We start from the raw sequence: 21162 nt of genomic DNA, 5'->3' as shown, positions 1-21162 counted from the left end.
GGTCGAGGCTGCAGTACGAATGACTCCAGGTCTAATTCCCAGGTCGGCTTACTGGGAATTAGATCCGGGTCTTTTGGTGGGGTAATTACCGGGTCCAACCCAGGAAGCCTGCACTATGAACTGTGAGATCAGTTTTTCAACCCAGGTCTCCCAGATTAGTGTAAAAAATAAAAATGTATTAAAGTTGAATTTAAATAAATAAAGTCCTTTTACCTTAGTATTTCCTCATCGCTGCCTGTCCAGCAGGTTACATGAAGAAATTACATCATTCCTATTGATCGGGGAGAAAATTATGCATTTAAAGCAGCAATAGCAGACCCTATGCCTGGATTACGTTATAGAGGCGTAGGGTCCGCTATTGCCGCTTTAAATGCATATTTTTCTCCACGGCCAATAGGAATGACGTAATTTTTTTAATTCAATTTAGCTTTTTTCTTTGTCAGACCTGGGATTTTGCCTGTCTGGGAGCCTGTCCCCCGGCAATATCCCGGGTTCATATACCCGGGATATTGCCGGGGCGGCAGTATGAAGGTGGTATTGGTTCTAAACCCTGCATACAGGAATTCTTGGACACCTATTAAGGCAGAGACACTACTGCAAGCTATTTGGACATTAAGCAAAGGTTCAAACTAGACATAAGTAGTCTAAAAGGTCAAAGAAGCTTCAAATTGGGCTAAAAGGATCCAAACTCTGAGACTGTCTTGAAGCGAGCACCTCTGAATATTCAGAGATCTGTCATCCAGCATGGAATTGGATATGGGCAGCACGGTGGCTAAGTGGTTAGCACGTCTGCCTCACAGCGCTGGGGTCATGAGTTCGATTCCCGACCATGGCCTTATCTGTGTGGAGTTTGTATGTTCTCCCCGTGTTTGTGTGGGTTTCCTCTGGGTGCTCCAGTTTCCTCCCACACTCCAAAAACATACTAGTAGGTTAATTGGCTGCTAAATTGACCCTAGTCTCTCTCTGTCTGTGTCTGTCTGTCTGTGTATGTTAGGGAATTTAGACTGTAAGCCCCAATGGGGCAGGGACTGATGTGAGTGAGTTCTCTGTACAGCGCTGCGGAATCAGTGGCGCTATATAAATAAATAGTGATGATGATGATGATAGGTTATGGTATCCATGACTTACTTTCAGGTTCTGGTCTGGTCAGGCCATCAATGTCTTCTCAAATTCACAGTTCAACCATACCACTTTCAAGTTCAGGCTCTGCCTTTTGGGCCTTAACGCAAGTCTGCATGTATTCACAAATATCACGGTAGTCATGTTGCTCTTCTAAAATCCAGTGTGGCAATAATTTCTTATCCGGACGATCTCTTGATCATGACAGGAGTCCTGAGCTTTACATTATTCTCATATACAAACGATCAGACACTATAGAATCCCATGGGTGGATCATAGAATATCAGAAATTCAATCTAGTTCCTACATAGTCTTTTCTTCTGAATTTGCTGTTCAATAACTGAAATAAGTGTTATTGCCTCAAAACAAGATACATTTGTTGCATCGATTAATAAAGTCTCTTATCAGCTCTCAAATGGGTCTGTTCATTTTGGCCTGAAAATCCTGTGGAAGATTGCCAAACTACACAGTCTAAAAGGTAAAGACAGTCACGCTAGAGCATTCCAAACCAAGCTCATATCAAAATGTAACCAGCCTTACACTCACTTGTCCAGCCATTTGACCAAACTGTCTCCAGACACACACCAATTGCTCCTTTAGTAGATTACAGTAGACAGCCTCAACAGGAGCCACTTTTGGTATTCATATTTCTAAAATCAGCATCAGCCTATTTAATCTGTCGTCCAATTTTTTATGTATTGGAGATAGACCTCTCACCTGCTGCTTCTTTTGATACCAATTTTTCATTTTTGTTATTTATCAGCTATAAATATCACTATTTGCTCATCTTATTTGCTTATTGTGGCCTAAGGTATTTTATGATATTTATGCTGTTACAGTGCTTACTTATTCATAAAATAAACTTTTTCTTAAGCATGGGCTAATCATTTAGTACATATTAATTTACTATTCTGCAAATGCCGGTTTGTTGCTCAGACAAAGTTAGCATACTATATCAATCGGTTAGCTCAAGCGCCCTCTAGTGGAATTTATCAAACATTAAAAACAAAATATAAAACTAATTTCTAAAACCGAGAATTTATTTATAAAAATTTACAATATAGTACACAATAGTAAACAAAATACTTACAAATTTCCAGACATAAAATATATAAATGAAAACAGATAAAAAAATTCCATTTAGAGACTGAACATTTTAAAGATTACAAAAAACAAATCTAAAGCCAAGTTATCCAAAAATGGAAGATTCAATCATGCATGCAGGCTGGCTACATAACAGGATCACAATAGTTATCTAGCAGTATTTATTTGGCAGTGTTTGCTTAATGGAGGCAACGTGAACATAACAAATGAAATGCATGTGATATTGAATGATATGTTCTGGTAGATTAGGTGAATACACCAAAATAAATAAAAAAAAAAAATTTGCTAGACAATGAGCAATAAGTAGAGACCTATTTTAAAATTATAATAAAATGGCCTTCAATATATATTATCTTAAATTCAGGGTATCACATAAAATAGGACGAACAAATACAAAACTTTTCTGTTTATCTTCATACTACATTTAGTTTCCGTACCTGTCCCATGTATATCATGATCTTACAGATCTCAAAAGACTGCAAGACATACACTCCAGAACTCAGACTGGCTCTTACACAACACATAAATGACTACTCAGAGAGCATTAAGACTATTTAACATACATTCTATAAGACCTAATACATCTATAACACAAAATAGCTTAAATACATACACAGAAATGTAACAGAAGGTATATGAAAGGAAGACACCTTGCTGTAGTAGTAAATTAACACATTCAAGTAAAATTCAGAATTGCTGTCTGAAGATATCTTCCATGAAGTGCAGGGTCATCATTTCAGAATAAAAACACATGTACACACGTTCAGCTTCTTCAATCTTCTTTTTAGTAAACATGGAGCGGTTAAATAAAGTGCAGTAAACTAGTTCTCTAAGAAAGGAAAAATACTGCGATTTTTACTGTTGGTAGTGTAATTATCAGACTTTAAACGCTTGGGAGAAGGGGTTGCAATACAGATGTCCCCTCTCACCTGCCAAAGGAAAAGAGAACAAAGGTGAATTGAGAAAAATTAGCTTTACAATATCACTTTTTCAGAATTCATACTAAATGGGTAATTATTTAGCCTGGTAGTTTTAATACACAGACAAAAAGAAATATAACATTGATAGTCCAAACAGGACTTTCAGCAAACCAATATTAATACACACAAAAGTGAATAAATCATTACGAATACAAAAAAAAGTTAACCAGAATTAGTAACTGTAGCTTGAATATGCAGTATTGTGAGGTATCCTTAAACCATATGAATAAGGCAGGTTTTGAGGAAAGCCGGTTACCTGTGTTTTCATATGACTTTTTTAACTATATATTCTTATTAAAGCAAAATAAAATGTGGTTTATGAGCTGTTGCTTGGAGTACTCTAACGCGAAATCCTAACAGAGGTTGTAATGCTATCTGTAGACTTTCATCTTTTGTGAAGCTTATGGCCAACTAAAGAGTTCCAAGGATACTTAACATACAGTGCTGCACATTTAAACTATGTAGTGTATTAATAGACTAGCAGCACTGAAAATCACGCAAAGAAATAAGAAGCCATTGCTGTGGAAATGTTAAGCTGCAGATTTCTCCTACTAAACACCGTTTAGAAACCTATAAATACACTGATCAGCCATATCATTAAAACCACCTGCCTAATATTATGTAGGTCCCCCCTCATGCTACCAAAACCGCTCTGACCCGCCAAGGCATGGATTCCAAAAAGACCTCTGAAAGGTGTCCCGTGGAACCTTGCACAAAGAATGTTAGCAGCAGATCCTTTATGTCCTGTAAGTTGCAAGGTGGCGCCTCCATGTCTCCGACTTGTTTTTCCAGCACATCTCACAGATGCTCGATTGGATTGAGATCTGGGAAATTTGGAGGCCAAGTGAACACCTTGAACTCATCTTCCTCAAGCCACTGCTGAACAATTTTGCAGTGTGGAATGGCGCATCATCATGTGAAGGAGGCCAGTGCCATCAGGGAATATCACGGTCAACAAGGGGTGTACTTGGTCTGCAACAATGTTTAGGTAGATTGTATGTGTGAAAGAAAGAAACATCCACATGAATGCCAGGATCCAAGTTGCCTTTCCCATGGTGCCATCTCTTTTCGATGCAAACGCACACACAAACAGCCATCCACATAAAGTTTAAAAAAAAAAAAAAAATCAGACCAAGTCACCTTTCTTGCGCCATGGTCCAGTTCTGGCGCTCACATGCCCAATGTAGGCACTTTTGGCAGTGGACAGGGGTCATCATGAGCACTCAGACCAGTTTGCAGCTACGCAGCAAGTTTCGAAACACCTTTCAATCATTGCCAGCTTTAACTTTTTTGGCAATTTGTGATACAGTAGCTCTTCTGTGGGATTGGACCAGACAGGCTACACTTCGCTCCTGGCACATATCAATGAGCCTTGTGCACCTATGCCCCGCCACCTTTTCATCGGTTCTACCTTGAACCACCTTTGCTAGGTACTAACCACTGCATACAGGAAACACCCCACAAGGCGTGCGTTTTTGGAGATGCGTTAACCCAGTCGTACGCAACTTATGTTCTCAGGAATAACTGTTAAACAGTAAGTACTTTAATGTTGCAGCACAATCACACCAGCTGCCATATTACCTTTGATTTGGGTTTCTCTGTAGATACTGTCCTTTGTGGAGACAGGGTTCGGAAAACAAAGTTCCTTGAATTTCTTGGTGCATTGGGATTCAGGTTTGATATTGTAGCAAGTTTCTGGAGAACCTCCTTTGGCTTGTTTAACAGAGAACCTGTCTTCATCTGAAATAAGAAAATGGTGTGATTTATACAAAATTACACATGCAGACATATCTGCCATATAACACTCTTAAATTAATCTTTTGAAAACAGTCTAAACCAAATCCAAAACCAACAAAAATTACAGCTGCAGTCACAATTAGCCATATCTTGAAATATAAACTGAGGACAGCAGTGTCATCACCTCACCTACATATTAAGGAGAGAATGAGAGGTATGCTGGTAAAAAGCAAATTCCAATTTGGCTTTACATATTACATTTTAGTATTATTTCATTATTAATAAATAAGGAGAGAAAAAAAACATAGTAAATTAGGTAAAATCCATCTGATTTACATGGTAATGAGGCATGATTGCCTACGCATACTTCTGGCAATAGTTAATTTCACCAGATGTGAGGTGGCATATGGATGACAGCTGGAGTAAGCTGTACATTGGCTCAGCTCTGACCAAGCTCCCACTTTTCATTATTCTTTTGCTGGATATCCACCTTTTGCTGGATAGAAGCGCTACCAGATATGTTCTCAATCTCCTTACCCTGGCCAAAGTAATTATTGCTAGAACGTGGATGGCCCAAGAGAAACCTCAATTTGCTAGCTGGGTGGTCCTGCTCAATGAGGCTATAGGACATGAAAGATTCACGTATCATTCACGATATATATCATGCCAAAATACATTAAAATGTGGTCCAGATGGACAAATTCAAAATGTGGTGCAATCTCTGACCACCGACTTTGATCCGGGTTAAGCACTCCCACCACCTCCAACCCTCATCCTCCCCCTCTCCACATTACTAAATCCATACTCATATACATGATCTATAAGACTAAACTATACCAAGACACTTGACACTGTCAATCATGTTCAACATTTCCTCTCCAGGGTTGAAGATACCCATTATATGAATATACCTTTTAACACATCACATTACAAATCTACTTTAATATTAAAACAAGGTTTAATATCTAGAATTAATCTACTTATTACACTCATTAAATGTAAGGTACGATGTACAATGGAACTATATTTAGTTATTTTTATTTGGAGAAAAAAAAATCATCAACAAACAATATTTGATTTAAAAAAAAAACTGGGGTATAGCATAGGTGAGATAGGCGTGTGGCACTTTAAGTTGTTAGCTAGACCTAGAACCTCCCCCTCTATACCTCACTTCCTACTTAAGCCTCAGTTTATGTTTAACCAAGCCTCAAAAGGGAAAGACATGAGAGAAAGAGTAATCGGAGAGTTCTGGATGGGCACCCGATGTTCCCCAAAGGACTAAGAGAAATGGATTTTACATACCGTATTTCCCCATGTATAGGACGCTCCACTGTATAAGACGCACCTATATAAATCATGTGAAAAAATTGAGGATAAACATCTCAGGGCCGACTTAGATAGTCTGCTTGTACGTTCTGTTTCCCTGGGATAAACACAGCTGACAGCGCAGGCAAGTTTCTTTTTGCCCAGGCAAAAATCTGAAACGTAACCCCCATCGCTCTTGCACTCCTGGTGCCCCCTTGTCGGTTTATGTATGACACTGCCGTGGCATTGTCGGATTGGATGCGAACCGGCCTTCCCTGTAACACACCCTGAGCCCTCTGCAGTGCTTTCAGGATGGCCATAAGTTCCAGCACATTTATGGGAAGAACAGACTGTCTCTCTGACCACAGACCCTGCATCCTCAGGTGAAGGACCACTGCCCCCCAACCACTCAGAATGGCGTCTGTGGATACTAAGATCCAGGCCCACGGGGCAAAGGATCTGCCCTTTATTAGGCTGTCCTTTAACAACCAACAGCTGAGAGATTTTCTCGTCTCTAGAGATAACCTCATCCACTGGAGATCCAAACAGAGGAAGGACCCCGACCACTTCCTCAGAATGTCCCATTGAAGACATCTGGAGTGGATCCTTCCGTATGGCAGCGTCTCGAAAGATGCCACCATCTTTCCTAGCCGCTTCATACACATGAGTACTGACAGCCTCCTGTGTGACAGAACCCTGTCTGTCCACTCCATCAAGGACCTTATCTTGTCCTCTGGAAGAAAAACTCTGCTGTCTGCAGTGTCCATTATTAGTCCCAAAAATGTCACTCTCTGACAAGGGATCATTTGTGACTGTTACATTCAGGAGCCAACCGCGCTGTTCCAGCACCATCACCGTAAGGCGAAGATGTTGTTCCAACAACTGAACTGTTGACGCCTTGATTAGATGATCGTCCAAATAAGGTACAATCTGCACCCCTTTGGAGTAAAGAGTGCTGCCATAATATTTGTGAATACTCTTGGGGCTGTGGCAGGCCCGAACGGAAGGGCTCTGAACTGATAGTGAGCTGAGCCTACCGTGAATCTGAGAAGCGGCTGATGTCCCTCCCAGATCGGCACATGAAGATAGGCATCCTTGATGTCTATTGATGCCATGAACTGGCCTGCCTCCAGGCCATCTATGACAGATTTTAGGGATTCCATCCTGAAAGAATCTACTCTCAGATGCAGATTTAGCTGCTTGAGGTTCAGCACTGGTCTGAATGAACCGTCCGGTTTCTGTACCAAGAATAGGTTTGAGTAAAACTCCTCCCTTCTTTGGTACTCCGGAACCTATACAATAACCTTCTTTAAAAGAAGCAAAATCGACAGAAGAGAGCATTGCCTGTCTTTTTTGAGGACAGCGGGGTAAACTGGTTACAAAAAACCTGTGTGGCGCAGGCTCCACCAACTCTATCATGTAACCTATTTTCATGATCCCCTGAAACCACCTATCTGCTGACTGTCCACTGCTGGGCAAACCCCAGCAGCTGTCCTCCCACCCCACCCTCTGTTATCAGAGGAGGGTGGTAGTCATGCTGTCGGTCTATCCGGCAGCTTGGCGAAAGAGGACCTTGCTGCCGTGGAGGACAAGGATGACCTTCCTCTAAGCGACTGTCTCCTACCTCCAGCAGCCCTTGACCTGACTGGCCTCAGCCTAATAAAGGCCACCGCGAAAAGGCTGTCTAAAAGAACTAAACCTTGGAACTCTGGGTCTAGGAGCATTCTAGGCAAGGACGTACTGCTACCCCCGGAGGCCTGTGAGATCCAGGAGTCCAACTCTGGACCAAATAGCATCCCACTAGTATACAGAATGGATTGTAATGATCTTTTTGACTCCAAATCCGCATCCCATGCTCTTAACCATAATGTTCTTCTTGCTGCTACTTTGCTGTAGCAGAAACAGAAGATGATATGGAGGGTGAATTCTGGGCCGCATGCATGCATGCATATATATATGCATATATATATATATATATATATATATATATATATATATATATATATATATATATATATACACATATACATATATATAACCTTAAGTTCACCGCTAATATCAATAAGACACAGGTTGAATATCTTGATCTTATTCTAACATCTAATGGTACAGAAGTCATCACTAGAAATTTTATAAAACATGTGGATACCAACAGCTATCTACACTATGGTAGTTGTCACCATAAAAGATGGAAGGACAATATTCCCTTTTCCCAGTTTAACAGGTTGAAAAGAAACTGTAGTCAGAACTCTGATTTTGAGGAACAACTTGATGTTTACTTGGGCCGTTTTGAAGAAAGGGAATATCCACATCAATTACTTAATGAGGCTAGGAACAAAATTAGGAATAGGGATCGTGGCGAAATATTAAAATACACAAAGAAATCCGACAAGAAGGATATGGTCCCGTTTATCACAGAATTTAGCAGTGGTGAGAATCGGATAAAAACAACACTCAATAGACATTGGGGTATTCTACTAAGATCCGATTTTGTCCCAAATCCTTCCAGCTAAACCATCTTTAATATTTCGGAAAAAAAATCGCAATTTAAAGGATTTAATTGCTCCCAGTCTGCTTCTTAAGGATATCCCTCCATCAATACCTTCAGGCTTGTTAATGAATAATGTAGGTTCTGTGAAATGTACCCATTGTAATATTTGTCGATAATTTTGACAATAGTAGACAATTTAGTGTGAAACAAAGAATTGACTGTTTAACAACATCAGTCATCTATATGTTAGAGTGTTCATGTAACCTGAAGTATGTGGGCAAAACAAAACGCCCACTTAAACTAAGGATCCAGGAACACATACGTAATATTAAGAATGGTGTGCTTAGTCATTCGGTGTCTAGACATTTTGTATCTAAACATAATAGTGATCCAAAATATCTTAAATTTATGGCCCTGGAGAAAGTATCACTTAAGTCAAGAGGAGGTGACTTACAACGAAAACTTTCCCAACGGGAAATGTTTTGGATATTCCAACTGGGGACTCTAATACCCACTGGTTTAAATGAGATGTATGAAATAGCCCCTTTTCTTTAATAACCATCCCTTTGAATTTTATTATTTTATCAATCTATGTCCTCACCAAATTTTAGCATAATGATTTGTATTAGATTTTACATGTATTTTTGTTTATATGACCATAGGGATATAATTGTTCCATATACTTGGTTAACCTGTTCTATGTATATTTTGTATATTAATGCATATATACTATTGTTCGGTTTACTGTATATTTGTAGGGAGACATTACAGTTGTTTTATATCCTTTAATAGTAATGTAGTCTTTGGATATTGAATTTGATTATTAATTGGATATGCTGCTATATTTATATGTATGAAATTAGTATATCACTATCTATTTTTTATTATTGTTTTAATTCCTTAGTACTACTCCGTGTTTTCGGAGTTAATATGGCTAGATTGTGGGTTGATGATTGTGTTTTAAGTTAATTTCCCATATGGGATTTCAATAGGGCTCGTATTTTTAAAAAAGTATAGAGCAAACTCCTTATTCCGTTTTTGACCACTAGAGTGTTTGTTAATAAAGTTATTCTCGCACTTGCGCGATACACGCTGGTTCTGCGCATGCGCCAATATGGCACGTCCGCCCGGTTAAAAGCCGGTGCTTTTGACTGATTCAGTCATTGTGCATTTGCTCCTGAGGAAGTCCCACGGTGTTGGGACGAAACGCGTTGAGCTATTGATTCTACTGGCATCATTTCTGTACCTCATGTGAGTTCATATTACTCTTTTTATTAAATCGTTATTTTTTACTCTGACATGGCAATTCTGTTTTTTGTCTGTCTGCCTATGACATCTGTCTGATCGATTACACATACGCTACTTATATAACAGGATTTCTGGTACGCAGATTTTTTGTTTCTATTTGGAGGTGTATATTAATATTAAGCCATTTGGTTTTTGGGCTTCCACTATTGATAGTGGTGGAGGATTCATCACAATTGGTGTTATATTACACAACCATACTACACTATATGTGCTTTTATATATCCACATTGTCGTCATCCTGTGGGTGAGGGGGAGGTATTACCTCTGAAGAGGAACTCCTACCATACTACATGATCCTGGAATCCTTACGGTACGCAGTTTATTATATCGTCCCCATTTCTATCCGATACTACACATTGGGCGCCCTACTTGTTTTTTCTATCAACAGTTACTCCAATTCCTCCGGATTAACCATCTGGACACAAGTCACCTGCGGCTGCCGCTCTTAAATTGAGCTATATGTGTTTTTCTATTACGGGACTGATCATCTGGTACATTCTTATACCAATTATATAAATTGGTGGTTACAGTGTGGTTGCTAGCGCCTTATTATATTGATTTTGTGCACATATATATATATATATATATATATATATATATCCTGCCGCCTCCTTAAGGTGCATGGCCAGGGGAGCAGTTCCGAATCCTGTAATGCGGACTCTAACTGCCCAGCTCAGGCTTCCATAGCCCTTGCTTCCCAGGCCGAATAAAATGCCGGTCTGAAGTTTGTACCAGCAGCCGTAAAGAACGATTTCAAAAAAGCTTCCAACTTACGATCGGTCGAATCCTGTAGGGCTGCCGTTCCTGGTACGGGTAGCGTGGTCTGGCGAACCAGTCTCGCCACAGGCGCATCTACTCTCGCCACCTGTTCCCATCTGGTCATGTCCTCCTCTTGTAAAGGATATAATGAACCAAATTTTCTAGGCACAGTGAACCTCTTGTCCGGATGCTTCCAAGAGGCCTCTGCAATATGTCTCAGCTCTGCTGAGGGAGGGAACCTGACCACCTGTTTAGAAGCCTTCTTAAAGAGAGACCGGTCCAAGGACCTCGTCTCCTCTATTTCAATAAACCCCAAGGTCTGACGTACTGCTTTTTACCAGTTCGTCCATACCCTGGAGATTCCTTCTGATTCTATTAATGAAAGATCAGAATCCTCTAACAATTCACTTCCCTCCACCGAGGATCCCTCTGAATCAGCCAGAGACAACAGCGTATTAGCTGATCTATGTCTTTTATAACTACGAATATGTCTAGGATTTTTCAGCAATTGGTTTAGTCGGTCAAGACCTCTAGCCACTGCCGACCATCCCGCCTCCCCGCTGTGGGGTGACTCTTGCAGTGCTGGGGAAGGAAATTGTACAACCTCTGGAGGTAATGAACAACTCATTTCCCCTCAACTTCACTGGGGGTTGTATCTCAGAGGTAGATGGAAGTCTCATAGCCACCACTGGGATCTCTGCTGGTTTAGATAATAGGTTCACAAGGGTATTAACCTCCTGTGAAAAGGTTGCCATCCACTCTGGAGGCTCTGTCCCCTGTTTTTTAATGGGGCTGTCTTTAGGCTGTAATATTACAGGTGTCACAGCACAAAGCCCCTGATCCAGACGTTCACCAGTTACATTTAACATTACACTTTGAACAGATCATATGTTTGGCACGTGTTCCTTTACTTTTATTAGCCATTATTGGGAGAAAAAACACAAAACAACAAGACAAGCACAAACACTCAATAGTTATCAGAAATACTTACTAATTATGTCTTAACACATTACAGCATTTCTGAATCAACACAGGAGAGCCAAATTTTGTTGTTTTATACAGGTTCTACTTAATATATATGCCCATAACAATTATACTTCTCTATCCATGCAATATAGAGAAAATAAATGATACTTAGCAGGGAGAAGTTTGCCAGCAGCTGTGCTGTGTCCTTCCTTTGTAATTTGTAGGAATCTTCCACCTGCTCCCTCAGCAGGGGAGGGGGGAGGTTTTTTTCTAACTTCCCCCTCCCTGGCTCACTCTGTTTCTCCTGTGCAGACTGACAGCAATTTCCACACACTTCCTGTGAGTGGAATCGCTGCTATCCGCTCCTCTGTTCCCCTCTGCAAATCGCTGAATAGCGCGACCATTAGCTCAAGTTACCCCTCCTTTTTCCTTGAGGAGGGGACTTGGTATATTCCATGGCCCCGGGGACGGCAAGAGCACCGGCGCTTACTGCCTGTGGCAGCGCCTCACTCTGCTAGCAGTGTGAGAGCGCATCTCACACTGCGAGAAGTCTCACTGTTTCCAACCTGTCAACGGGTGCCGCGGCTCCCCCACTGTACAGTCCTTCTCTGCTCACGAGTGCGCTCTGTCTTACAGAGCCACTCGTGCACTATGTAAACAGCTAAAAACAAAAAAGACTAAACCCAGTGAACTCAGTTCACTGTGCAGCTCTCCAAACTTCAGCCCATACTCCTAGGGCACATACTTCAAACTGAGTACTGTGGGGAAGGGGCGGGGGGATATGCCTGTCAGCAGCAAAAGATTAACTATTTGGGTGCCAGACTCCTCCCTACCCTACCCCATGGTTAGCAGTATCCCCCAGATGGATGAAAGAGAAATCCAATTTTTCCCACATCCAATTGGGGGACACCGGGGACAGCCCAAAGCCGTAGTTACAGGCGGGAATGCTCATAAGAAACAGCACGAAACACCGCTCTGCCAAAACTAATCTCCAGTTGCAAACACATGAACTCAGAAAACTAAGTAACCATGTGAAAAGGAGGATCAGTGGCCACCCGACAGTTGCTCAGATGAGGCACCATACCGTTACGCCTCCCTAGGAAAGAAGGAAGCTTAGGTGAAAGAACCTCCTTAACCTTATGAACAATAAAAGATATGAGGCTTGCAAGAAATGGCAGCAAGCTTGGAAAGTCTTGTAGCCAACAAGATGACTAAGGGGAATCTGATTCGTAAATCAGAACATCAACTCTACCATGTCCATGGATTCAAACTTTTTATCCACACTATGCAATACAGGTGTTCCAATCAAGACGAACATTTCGTCATTAAGGGTTTCAAGAGTATCTGAAGCATGGCTACCTATGGGAATAGGTAAACTAAGCAGATACCGCCAAAGAACTGACATGGTGGCTTAGAGAATCTCTAGTCCTGGAACAGATGTTTGGCCAACCAAAAGAGCAGGTACCTCCTTGTGATGGACCAAACAAAAAACTTGGCACCACACCAGTAAAAAATAGGTACAGCACCTTTGTGACATTGTCCGAAAGAAACTTGGAACTGGTTTCTCTGGAGCAAATGTTGCGAGCCAACAAGCTCAAAACACCACTCGCAGCACCATTACCGTGAAGGAAAAGTTGGATTCTGTCAAAGCTCAAATGCCTCCGAATCTGACGTGAAGACAGACGACACCCAAACCCTGAAGACCAGCATCGGTTGTCCGCAAGGTCCACTTCAGAATCAAGAATAGTCGACTCTGCAGATATTTTTATTTTGTTTCCACCAAGAGAGCAGCTGACGCACTCAAGGATAAAGACGGAACAGCAGACTCGACTGTGCAGACAAAATCTGTTCTATTCAGAAATTATTGCCGCTGAAACTCTGGTACATGAACCTGACTATTACAAAAAAACAACCTTTTTTTGAATCTGGAACCAGAACACAACTTCCAAAGAAATTACGGAGCAAACGGCTTCTGGCCAAGTCAAATACTTGGACATGCGTGAAGCCTAGAGGAAAATAACCCACTGGAAAGATAACCAAGGAGACCATACATGGACCCCTAGTCTAATAGAGCACTGTACTCTGGCATGTGTGGTAGCTGAAGCCACCCACGCACAAAAAGGAAAGATTTATAGCAGCAGACCCTAAAGGCGTGGCGGATGGCTTAAACATACATTTGCAAATGTGTGCAACAAAGACTTTTGCATTTTTATCTACAGTAGAAATGGCAGATCTGTTGCTGGCTATAGCAGTGTGCTGGGGGAAAAAATGTTGTGTGTATGTTCCTTGCAGGATAACCCCACCCTTTCAAGCACCTGTTATGGCCTATAAATTGATTTGAGCAGCTTCCACTTTTGTATAGGTCAGAATGCCCGACAGGCAGTCCACCGACTTAAACGTCAGGCGAGAAGCATATTGAAATAACCTGAACCTGGCCATCGAGGGATCTTGGACAAAAAGAGGAAGAATGTAATCTTATTTACTGCTACCTGAACGAAGATGGTAAGAATTTGAGAACCACCAGAAAACTCTCTCCGAGAAAAGAGTGTTTCAAGAGCCTAATTCAGATTTCACAGAGGCTGCCAGGACTTCCAAAAGAGTCCGATGCCCAGAAACATTTATATGTGATCCAATATGTCTGTGAATGTGTCTTCTCAAATAAACAGGTCAAAATCAAGCAGGTCAAATCTAATTTTTTAGGAAAAAGGAAACTAGAACCCTTTGCAAGCCAAGTAAATGAAGAGAGCTGATAGTCTCAGGGACAAAACACACTGAACATATACAGTGACAAAAACAAGCAGCACACAATCAAAACACAGAAAGTGAGCCTGCTATATAGCTTAAGAACTCCAGCAGTGTAAGGGTAACCCAGTTCAGTACCTGAAAAATCAGTGGACATATAAGGGAGAAAATGGAGCGTGAAAATGGCTGTCTATTTCGGCGTCTGCACACACAATGAGTGAGAGACCACCAGGGAGGAAGTGCAGACAGAGGAAAACAGTATTACCCCCCAAAGGCCCAGCACTTAATTAGCAGCCATTCTGCAGGACAGCCCCATCCTCCAATCCAGTGCCTAGCAGCCCCCTAAGTATACTAATGGCTGACTAGCAAGAGGCAACCACTGAGTCTTCTACCCCACCCTTCCGAGCACTGTGCTGTGAAGGGATTTCACTTACCTGCTGCCAACCTCCGTGTACACAGTGAAGCAGCAGCTGCTCTTGTGCAGCCACTGCTAGGGACACTGGCACAGGCTGGGGTGACTGGGGGTGACTGGGGCCGCCCCCCCCGGAGAAATCCCACGTTAGAAGCAGCAGGACGGCAGCAGAGGCACCACCAGAATCCCCCTCCAAGCAGCGCACAGCCGCCCGTAGCACGCGCTGCATTATCAATGAGGCGACAGCAGCTGCAGGCTGCAGATTCATTTTTTTTTTCCCTTTCTATTTTTAATTTAAATGACTGCCGCCTTAAAGCAAATTATATTATACAAGCTGACAATTGAGTCCAGGTATATTTGAAGTAAAAAACCTGAGGTTCTACTCTACTTTACTCATACATGAACTGTACACACGGTAGTATGAAGAAAAAAAATCTCAAATACTACCTAAGGAGTAACTATTTATAAATAGAACTTCAAGTGTACAATGAATTAAATGGTATGGCTCACATGATACCCAGTCAATTGCAGTTATTATGTTAGTGGATTCAAACTTAATAAAACCTGTACATGAAATGGCATGCACTGTATACAAATTCCTTTATACACCCCAGCTTCCATCTAGATATGCACTCCTGTAGGATGCACAACTCTACAACACCTCTAATGCTAGAGGAAAGGTGATTATTGGGGTTATTATGATTGTCAGCAGTCTCAATAACCAGTCACAACACACATAGAATATGTTGGGAACTCGAAGACACTGTTGGGAGCTAGTTTGGTGTATAAAGAAAGTACAGCACATTCAGACATTTAGCAAGTCATCATAGACTACTATGACCCTGTTACGAAAATAAGAAAAATGGAGACCCGCAGGACCACCTCTTGCCTGCTTACAGCGTGAAGTGGGAAACTTGTGGAGAGTAAACGCAACACGCATACTAATTGGTATGCGGCAGAAAGCAGCGGCTGTTCATGTAACAGAATACCTGAAATGGAAGTAACCCAGTTCTACTTCTGGAGATCAGTGTGATACACCGCACATTCTCTATCCCTTAAGAAAACAAAAGTAACGTCCAGTGGGGGCACCCTCTATTCTCAGTCTGCCTGGAGACAGAGGAAATGTAGCTATGGAGACAGCGTACAGAACAGCCGATGCAGTAGCAGTAAGTTTCCTACAAGTTGCAGACAGTCTGCGCATCAACCCCACATGTACCCCCAGCCGCAGTCACACAGCGACCGATTGTGGGACACAGCACAAACACTGCAGACACACGAATCTGTAGCCTCTCTACAAGAGTGCTATCGTAGCAAGAGAGAAGGGAGAGGAGGAAGTGAGAGGGGAGACAGGTGCTGCCGCAACCAGGACTAATCTGCACCCCAAATGCGGACCAGCCGACAGCCAGGAAGATGAAAAAGTGAATATTAAAAAAAAAAAAAAAAAAAAAAGGATTTATGTACTTACGTTAAATCCGTTTCTCTGATTCCGTCTGGGGGACACTGCTTACCATGGGTTGTGGAGGGAGCTTGGGGGAGTTGGCACCTAACTAGTTAACTTTTAGTACTGCCGACAGACCCCTCCCCTCTACAATCCCCCTGCCCCCTCTTGTTCAGTTAATTAAAAAGCCGAAGGAGGAAAGGCCAGTCAAACAAGAGCACACAGAAGAAAAGCAGAAGGGAGGGATCGCAGTGTCCCCCAGACGGAATCAGAGAAACGGATTTAACGTAAGTACATAAATCCTCTTTTCCCTTTCATCCAGTCTGGGGGACACTGCTTACCATGGGGACGTTCTAAAGCAGCCCCCTAAGGGTGGGACTACTCTGAAAATCCCGCTCGTAAAGCATTACGAGCGAAGTTTGCATCCGCAGATGCAAATACATTAAATTGGTAGAACTTTGTAAAGGTGTGGACAGAGGACCAGGTGGCTGCCCAGCAAAGCTGGTCTGCAGAAGCCCCATTTCTTGCTGTCCACGACGCCCCTACCGATCTGGTGGAATGGGCTGTAAGTCTCTCCGGCACAGGACGGTTAGCCTTTATGTAAGCTTGCCTAATGGTTGCCGTAATTCATCTTGCTATGGGACTGTTTTGAGGCCTCTCTTATTAGCATCATAAACAACAAACAGAGAATCTGTACGTCTAATCTGAGAAGTTCTTTTGACATAAATGCGGAGAGCCCTAACCACATCTAACTTTTCCATAGACTGATGATCCGACTGGGAAGAAGATGAAAAAACCGGAACTACAATTTCCTGGTTAAGATGGAAAGCCGAAACTACTTTTGGAACGGAAGGAGGAAGGGTTCTTAACACCGCTCTGTCCTCGTGGAAAACCAAATATGGTTCCCGACAAGACAAAGCTCCTAATTCCGAAATTCTTCGAGCAGATGCGATAGCCAAAAGAAAAAGGACCTTCCAGGTCAACCACTTTAATTCTGCCACACGCAAAGGCTCAAAAGGGGGGCCCTTTAAGCATATCCAATACCAGGTTGAGATCCCATGGTGCTGTAGGCGGAACATAGGGAGGCTGAATATGCAAGACTCCCTGGAGAAAAGTCCTAATATCTGGCAGATCTGCTAATTTCATATGAAAAAATACTGAAAGTGCCGATACCTGGACTTTTAGGGAACCTAACCAAAGACCTGCTTCCAGGCCATCCTGAAGGAAAGCTAACAAGCGAGGGAGGCGAAAGGAGGACGAGTGGCATGTCCTATTTTCGCACCATCTAATGTAGGCTCTCCAAATCCGGTGATAGATGCGAGCTGAAACTGGCTTCCTAGCTCGCATCATAGTATTCACCACGCTGGGGGAAAAACCTCTAGCCCTCCAGAGGCTGGCTTCAACAGCCATGCCGTTAAACTGAGCGGAGGTAAATTCTGGTGACGGAAGGGACCCTGCAGAAGAAGGTCGTCTCGAGACGGAAGACGGAATCCCGGTCCTTCCGCCATGGAGATTATGTCTGCGTACCAGACTCGGCGCGGCCATGAGGGAGCTACTAGAATTACTGGCAGACCTCCCTGCCTTACTCGTCTGAGAACGCGAGGAAGCATGGGAATCGGAGGAAACAGGTATCCCATCTTGAACTCCCATGACATCGTCATGACGTCCACTGCCACCGCTAAGGGGTCTCTTGCCCAAAACCTGAGGACCTTTCTGTTGTGTCTGGAGGCCATGAGATCTATGTCCGGAAGACCCCACCTCTGTACCAGAGACTGAAAGACTTCCGGATGGAGCGACCATTCCCCCGGCATCATCTGGTTGCGACTTAGATAGTCGGCTTCCCAATTGTGTATTCCAGGAATGAATACTGCCGATATTGCTGGAACATATTGTTCTGCCCAAATCAAGATCTGAGCTGCAATCTTCATTGCCGCTGCACTCCTGGTTCCTCCCTGTCTGTTGATATATGCCACAGCCGTGGCATTGTCGGACTGAACCCTGACAGGGTGACCCTGCAGGAGGGACTGGCCTCCCCTGAGGGCCAAAAGAATAGCCTTCAGTTCCAGCACATTTATAGATAGGGCCGATTCCTGAACCGACCAAAGGCCCTGAAGCCGGAGGTGTAGGATTACCGCCCCCCAACCTTTCAGGCTGGTGTCTGTCGTGGCTATGATCCATGGAGAGAAGGATCTGCCTGTCATGTGATCCTGAATCAGCCACCACTGGAGTGATTCAATCGTACTCGGGGATAGAGTTCCTCTGGAGATCTAGGCGTAGGAGGGATCCTGACCATTTCGTCAACAGATCCCACTGAAAACATCGAGAATGAGCTTGACTAAAGGGAATGGTCTCGAAGGAGGCCACCATCTTTCCCAGCAGCCGCATGCACAAGAGGATTGAGGGGCTGGGAGAAGACAAGACCTGGGCTGTTATGCTTTGAATTGAAGCGACTTTCTCGACAGGCAGGAACACCTTTTGCTGGCTGGTGTCCATGAAGAGGCCTAGGAAAACCATGCGTTGACACGGAACCATCTGGGATTTCTTTAAGTTGATCAGCCATCCGTGGCCCTTGAGAACCGCCAAGGTGAGGGACAAGTGATAACGCAAGCAATTCTCTGAGGAGGATTTGATGAGCAGGTCGTCCAGATAAGGCACGACCTGAACTCCCAGAAGGTGAAGACGCGAAAACCCTCGGCGCAGTGGAGAGGCCGAAGGGGAGGGCCCGAAACTGATAATGGGAGGATCCCACTGTGAATCTGAGGAGAGACTGATGGTCCCTCCAAATGGGAACGTGGAGGTATGCATCTTTTGTCTATGGAAGCCATAAATTGATCTTTCTCCAAATCGTTTATTACCGACCTCAGAGATTCCATCCGAAATTTGTCGACAAAAAAGGGATCTTCCACGTACTCACTCAGCAGGGGGGGCAGGGGGGGGGGGGGTGAAGCGGTGTTCTTCAAACACATTCTCCTTCCACTGGCTCTCCTTCTGTGTTGTTTACCTTAACAGCGTTTTGCCCTCTCTCTTCTATTAGGGGAAAACCTGTTAGAATGTGTTCCTCGCTAGCGCTACTCAAAGCGCGCCATCCTCAAGAATTCACTGCCATCTCCATGGGAGGAGGAACTTGGTATACTCCAGCTGGCTTCCGGGGAACCTCAGCAGTAAAGGCGCTCTCTGCCTAATGGCAGCGCCCATCCTGCATCAGCGGGGAGAGTCTCTTGCCGACTGCTTCCCGCTGTGAGAAGCGCTTCTTACCTCTCTGACAGCAGGGCCGCCCACCCCCCGACAGGCGCTTCTCCCATGAGTCAGCTCCGTTTGCACGGAGCCTCTCGCCACTGTCAAAAGAAAAAAACTGCAAAAGAAAAGGAAAAAACCTATAACCAGTGAACCCTGTTCACTGTCTCTCTTGGAGCTCTTCAGGTGCAACCTTCTTCCAAGGACACCCAATTCAAACTGAGGTATGTGGGAATTGGCGGGGGTGATATGCTGTCAGCTGAAAAAAGTTAACTCTTTGGGTGCCAGACTCCTCCCCCTGACTCAACCCCCATGGTTAAGGAGTGTCCCCCAGATGGATGAAAGAGAAAGAGGATGCAGAAACTTCAGGAACTTGGTCCTCGGGAATATCAAGTACCTGACGCACCGCCTGAATTAACTCTTCCACACTCTGACGATCTGCTGGGACCTCCACCAAAGAAGCAGCATCTATGTCAGAACCCAGCGGTAACTCGCCCTCTTCCTGGGAACCACAATCAGAATCAGATTCATGTTCCAGAAAAGAGGCGGCCACCCGCCTCCGTTTACTTGAGGAAGGCGGAGTGTCCGACTGCATCATCCTCTCCAAGGAGGAAGAGACCGCTACCAGACCCTGTACTGAGGATGCAAGACCCTGCACCCAGGCTGGTTCTCCAGACTGCACTGGAGCAGCAACAGGCAAAGCCTGAACTAAGGAAGCAGAATCAGAAGATTGAGCAGCCTGAGACTGTACCTTCTGAGCAAGCAGTTCCACTGTATTAAATAGAGACCGAGCCCAAGTAGGCTCCTCAGTGTTTGAGCAGACAGCCACTGTTTCACCAGGAGTAGTCTCCGTGAGCCGACAGGACACACACAGAGCCTGTGTTCCTGACTGCCCAGACGGTAACTTAACATGACATACAGCACAGGTGAAACTTAACATAGAAGCACCAGCCCTGCCACGTGTAGATTTTTCCCTCTCAGACATGTTCAAAGATGGGACAAAACAGTACAGTAAAATGCACACAATACAGATAACAAGCAGCACACAAACTACAAGAGAAAGTGAGCCTGCAATACAGTCAAAAGCTCCTAAGTGTGTAAAAATACAAAAGGCTAAACACACCACCCCCAACCCTTTACCTTACAGTATACAGGATAGAAAAGGGGAGAAGCAGGAGCTTTAGAAATGGCTGCCTATTCAGGTATCCACACACGAGGAGTGAAAGACTACCACGGGGGAAGTGCCGAGGAGTAAAACACACCCCCCCTCAGGGCCCAGCTCTGGACTGGCTAACATCTAAGACAGACAAACAACTCAACCAATCCACAGCCTAGCAGGTCTCACTGAGACAGTGACCCTTGCCTGACCCGGTTCCCTGAGCTAAAAATAGAACTCTTATCTCTACCAATTAAACAGACTGCTTTTAGAAAAAAAACAACCAGCTCAGGGAACCTACTGCGATTTCTAATGTCTCTCTCACAGCACTATGCTGAGAGAGAGTTTACTTACCTGCTGCCAACCCTCCAGACGCAGTATGTGCAGACAGCATGCTCTCTGTACTTGAAG

The 21162-nt window shown here is 43.6% G+C and overlaps 1 protein-coding gene across 2 annotated transcripts in view; it reads right to left on the bottom strand.

Moving 5' to 3' along the window:
* Positions 1-2141: 2141 nt before the first annotated feature.
* The window catches only part of CLSPN (claspin), a 100476-nt gene continuing 81455 nt past the window's right edge, over positions 2142-21162 (bottom strand). For both annotated transcript variants that reach the window (XM_075195475.1, XM_075195476.1), the window contains 2 exons: positions 4785-4943; positions 2142-3152 (listed from right to left, as the gene is read on the bottom strand). In XM_075195475.1, the coding sequence (XP_075051576.1) occupies positions 3045-3152; positions 4785-4943 (267 nt within the window). In that variant the 3' untranslated portion in view covers positions 2142-3044. The remainder of the gene's footprint in view (positions 3153-4784; positions 4944-21162) is intronic.

The sequence above is a fragment of the Mixophyes fleayi genome, chromosome 2 (assembly GCF_038048845.1).
Source record: "Mixophyes fleayi isolate aMixFle1 chromosome 2, aMixFle1.hap1, whole genome shotgun sequence".
Classification (NCBI taxonomy): Eukaryota; Metazoa; Chordata; class Amphibia; order Anura; family Limnodynastidae; genus Mixophyes; species Mixophyes fleayi.
Note: the sequence above shows the minus strand (reverse complement) of the source record. Positions and strands in the feature narration are given on the sequence as shown.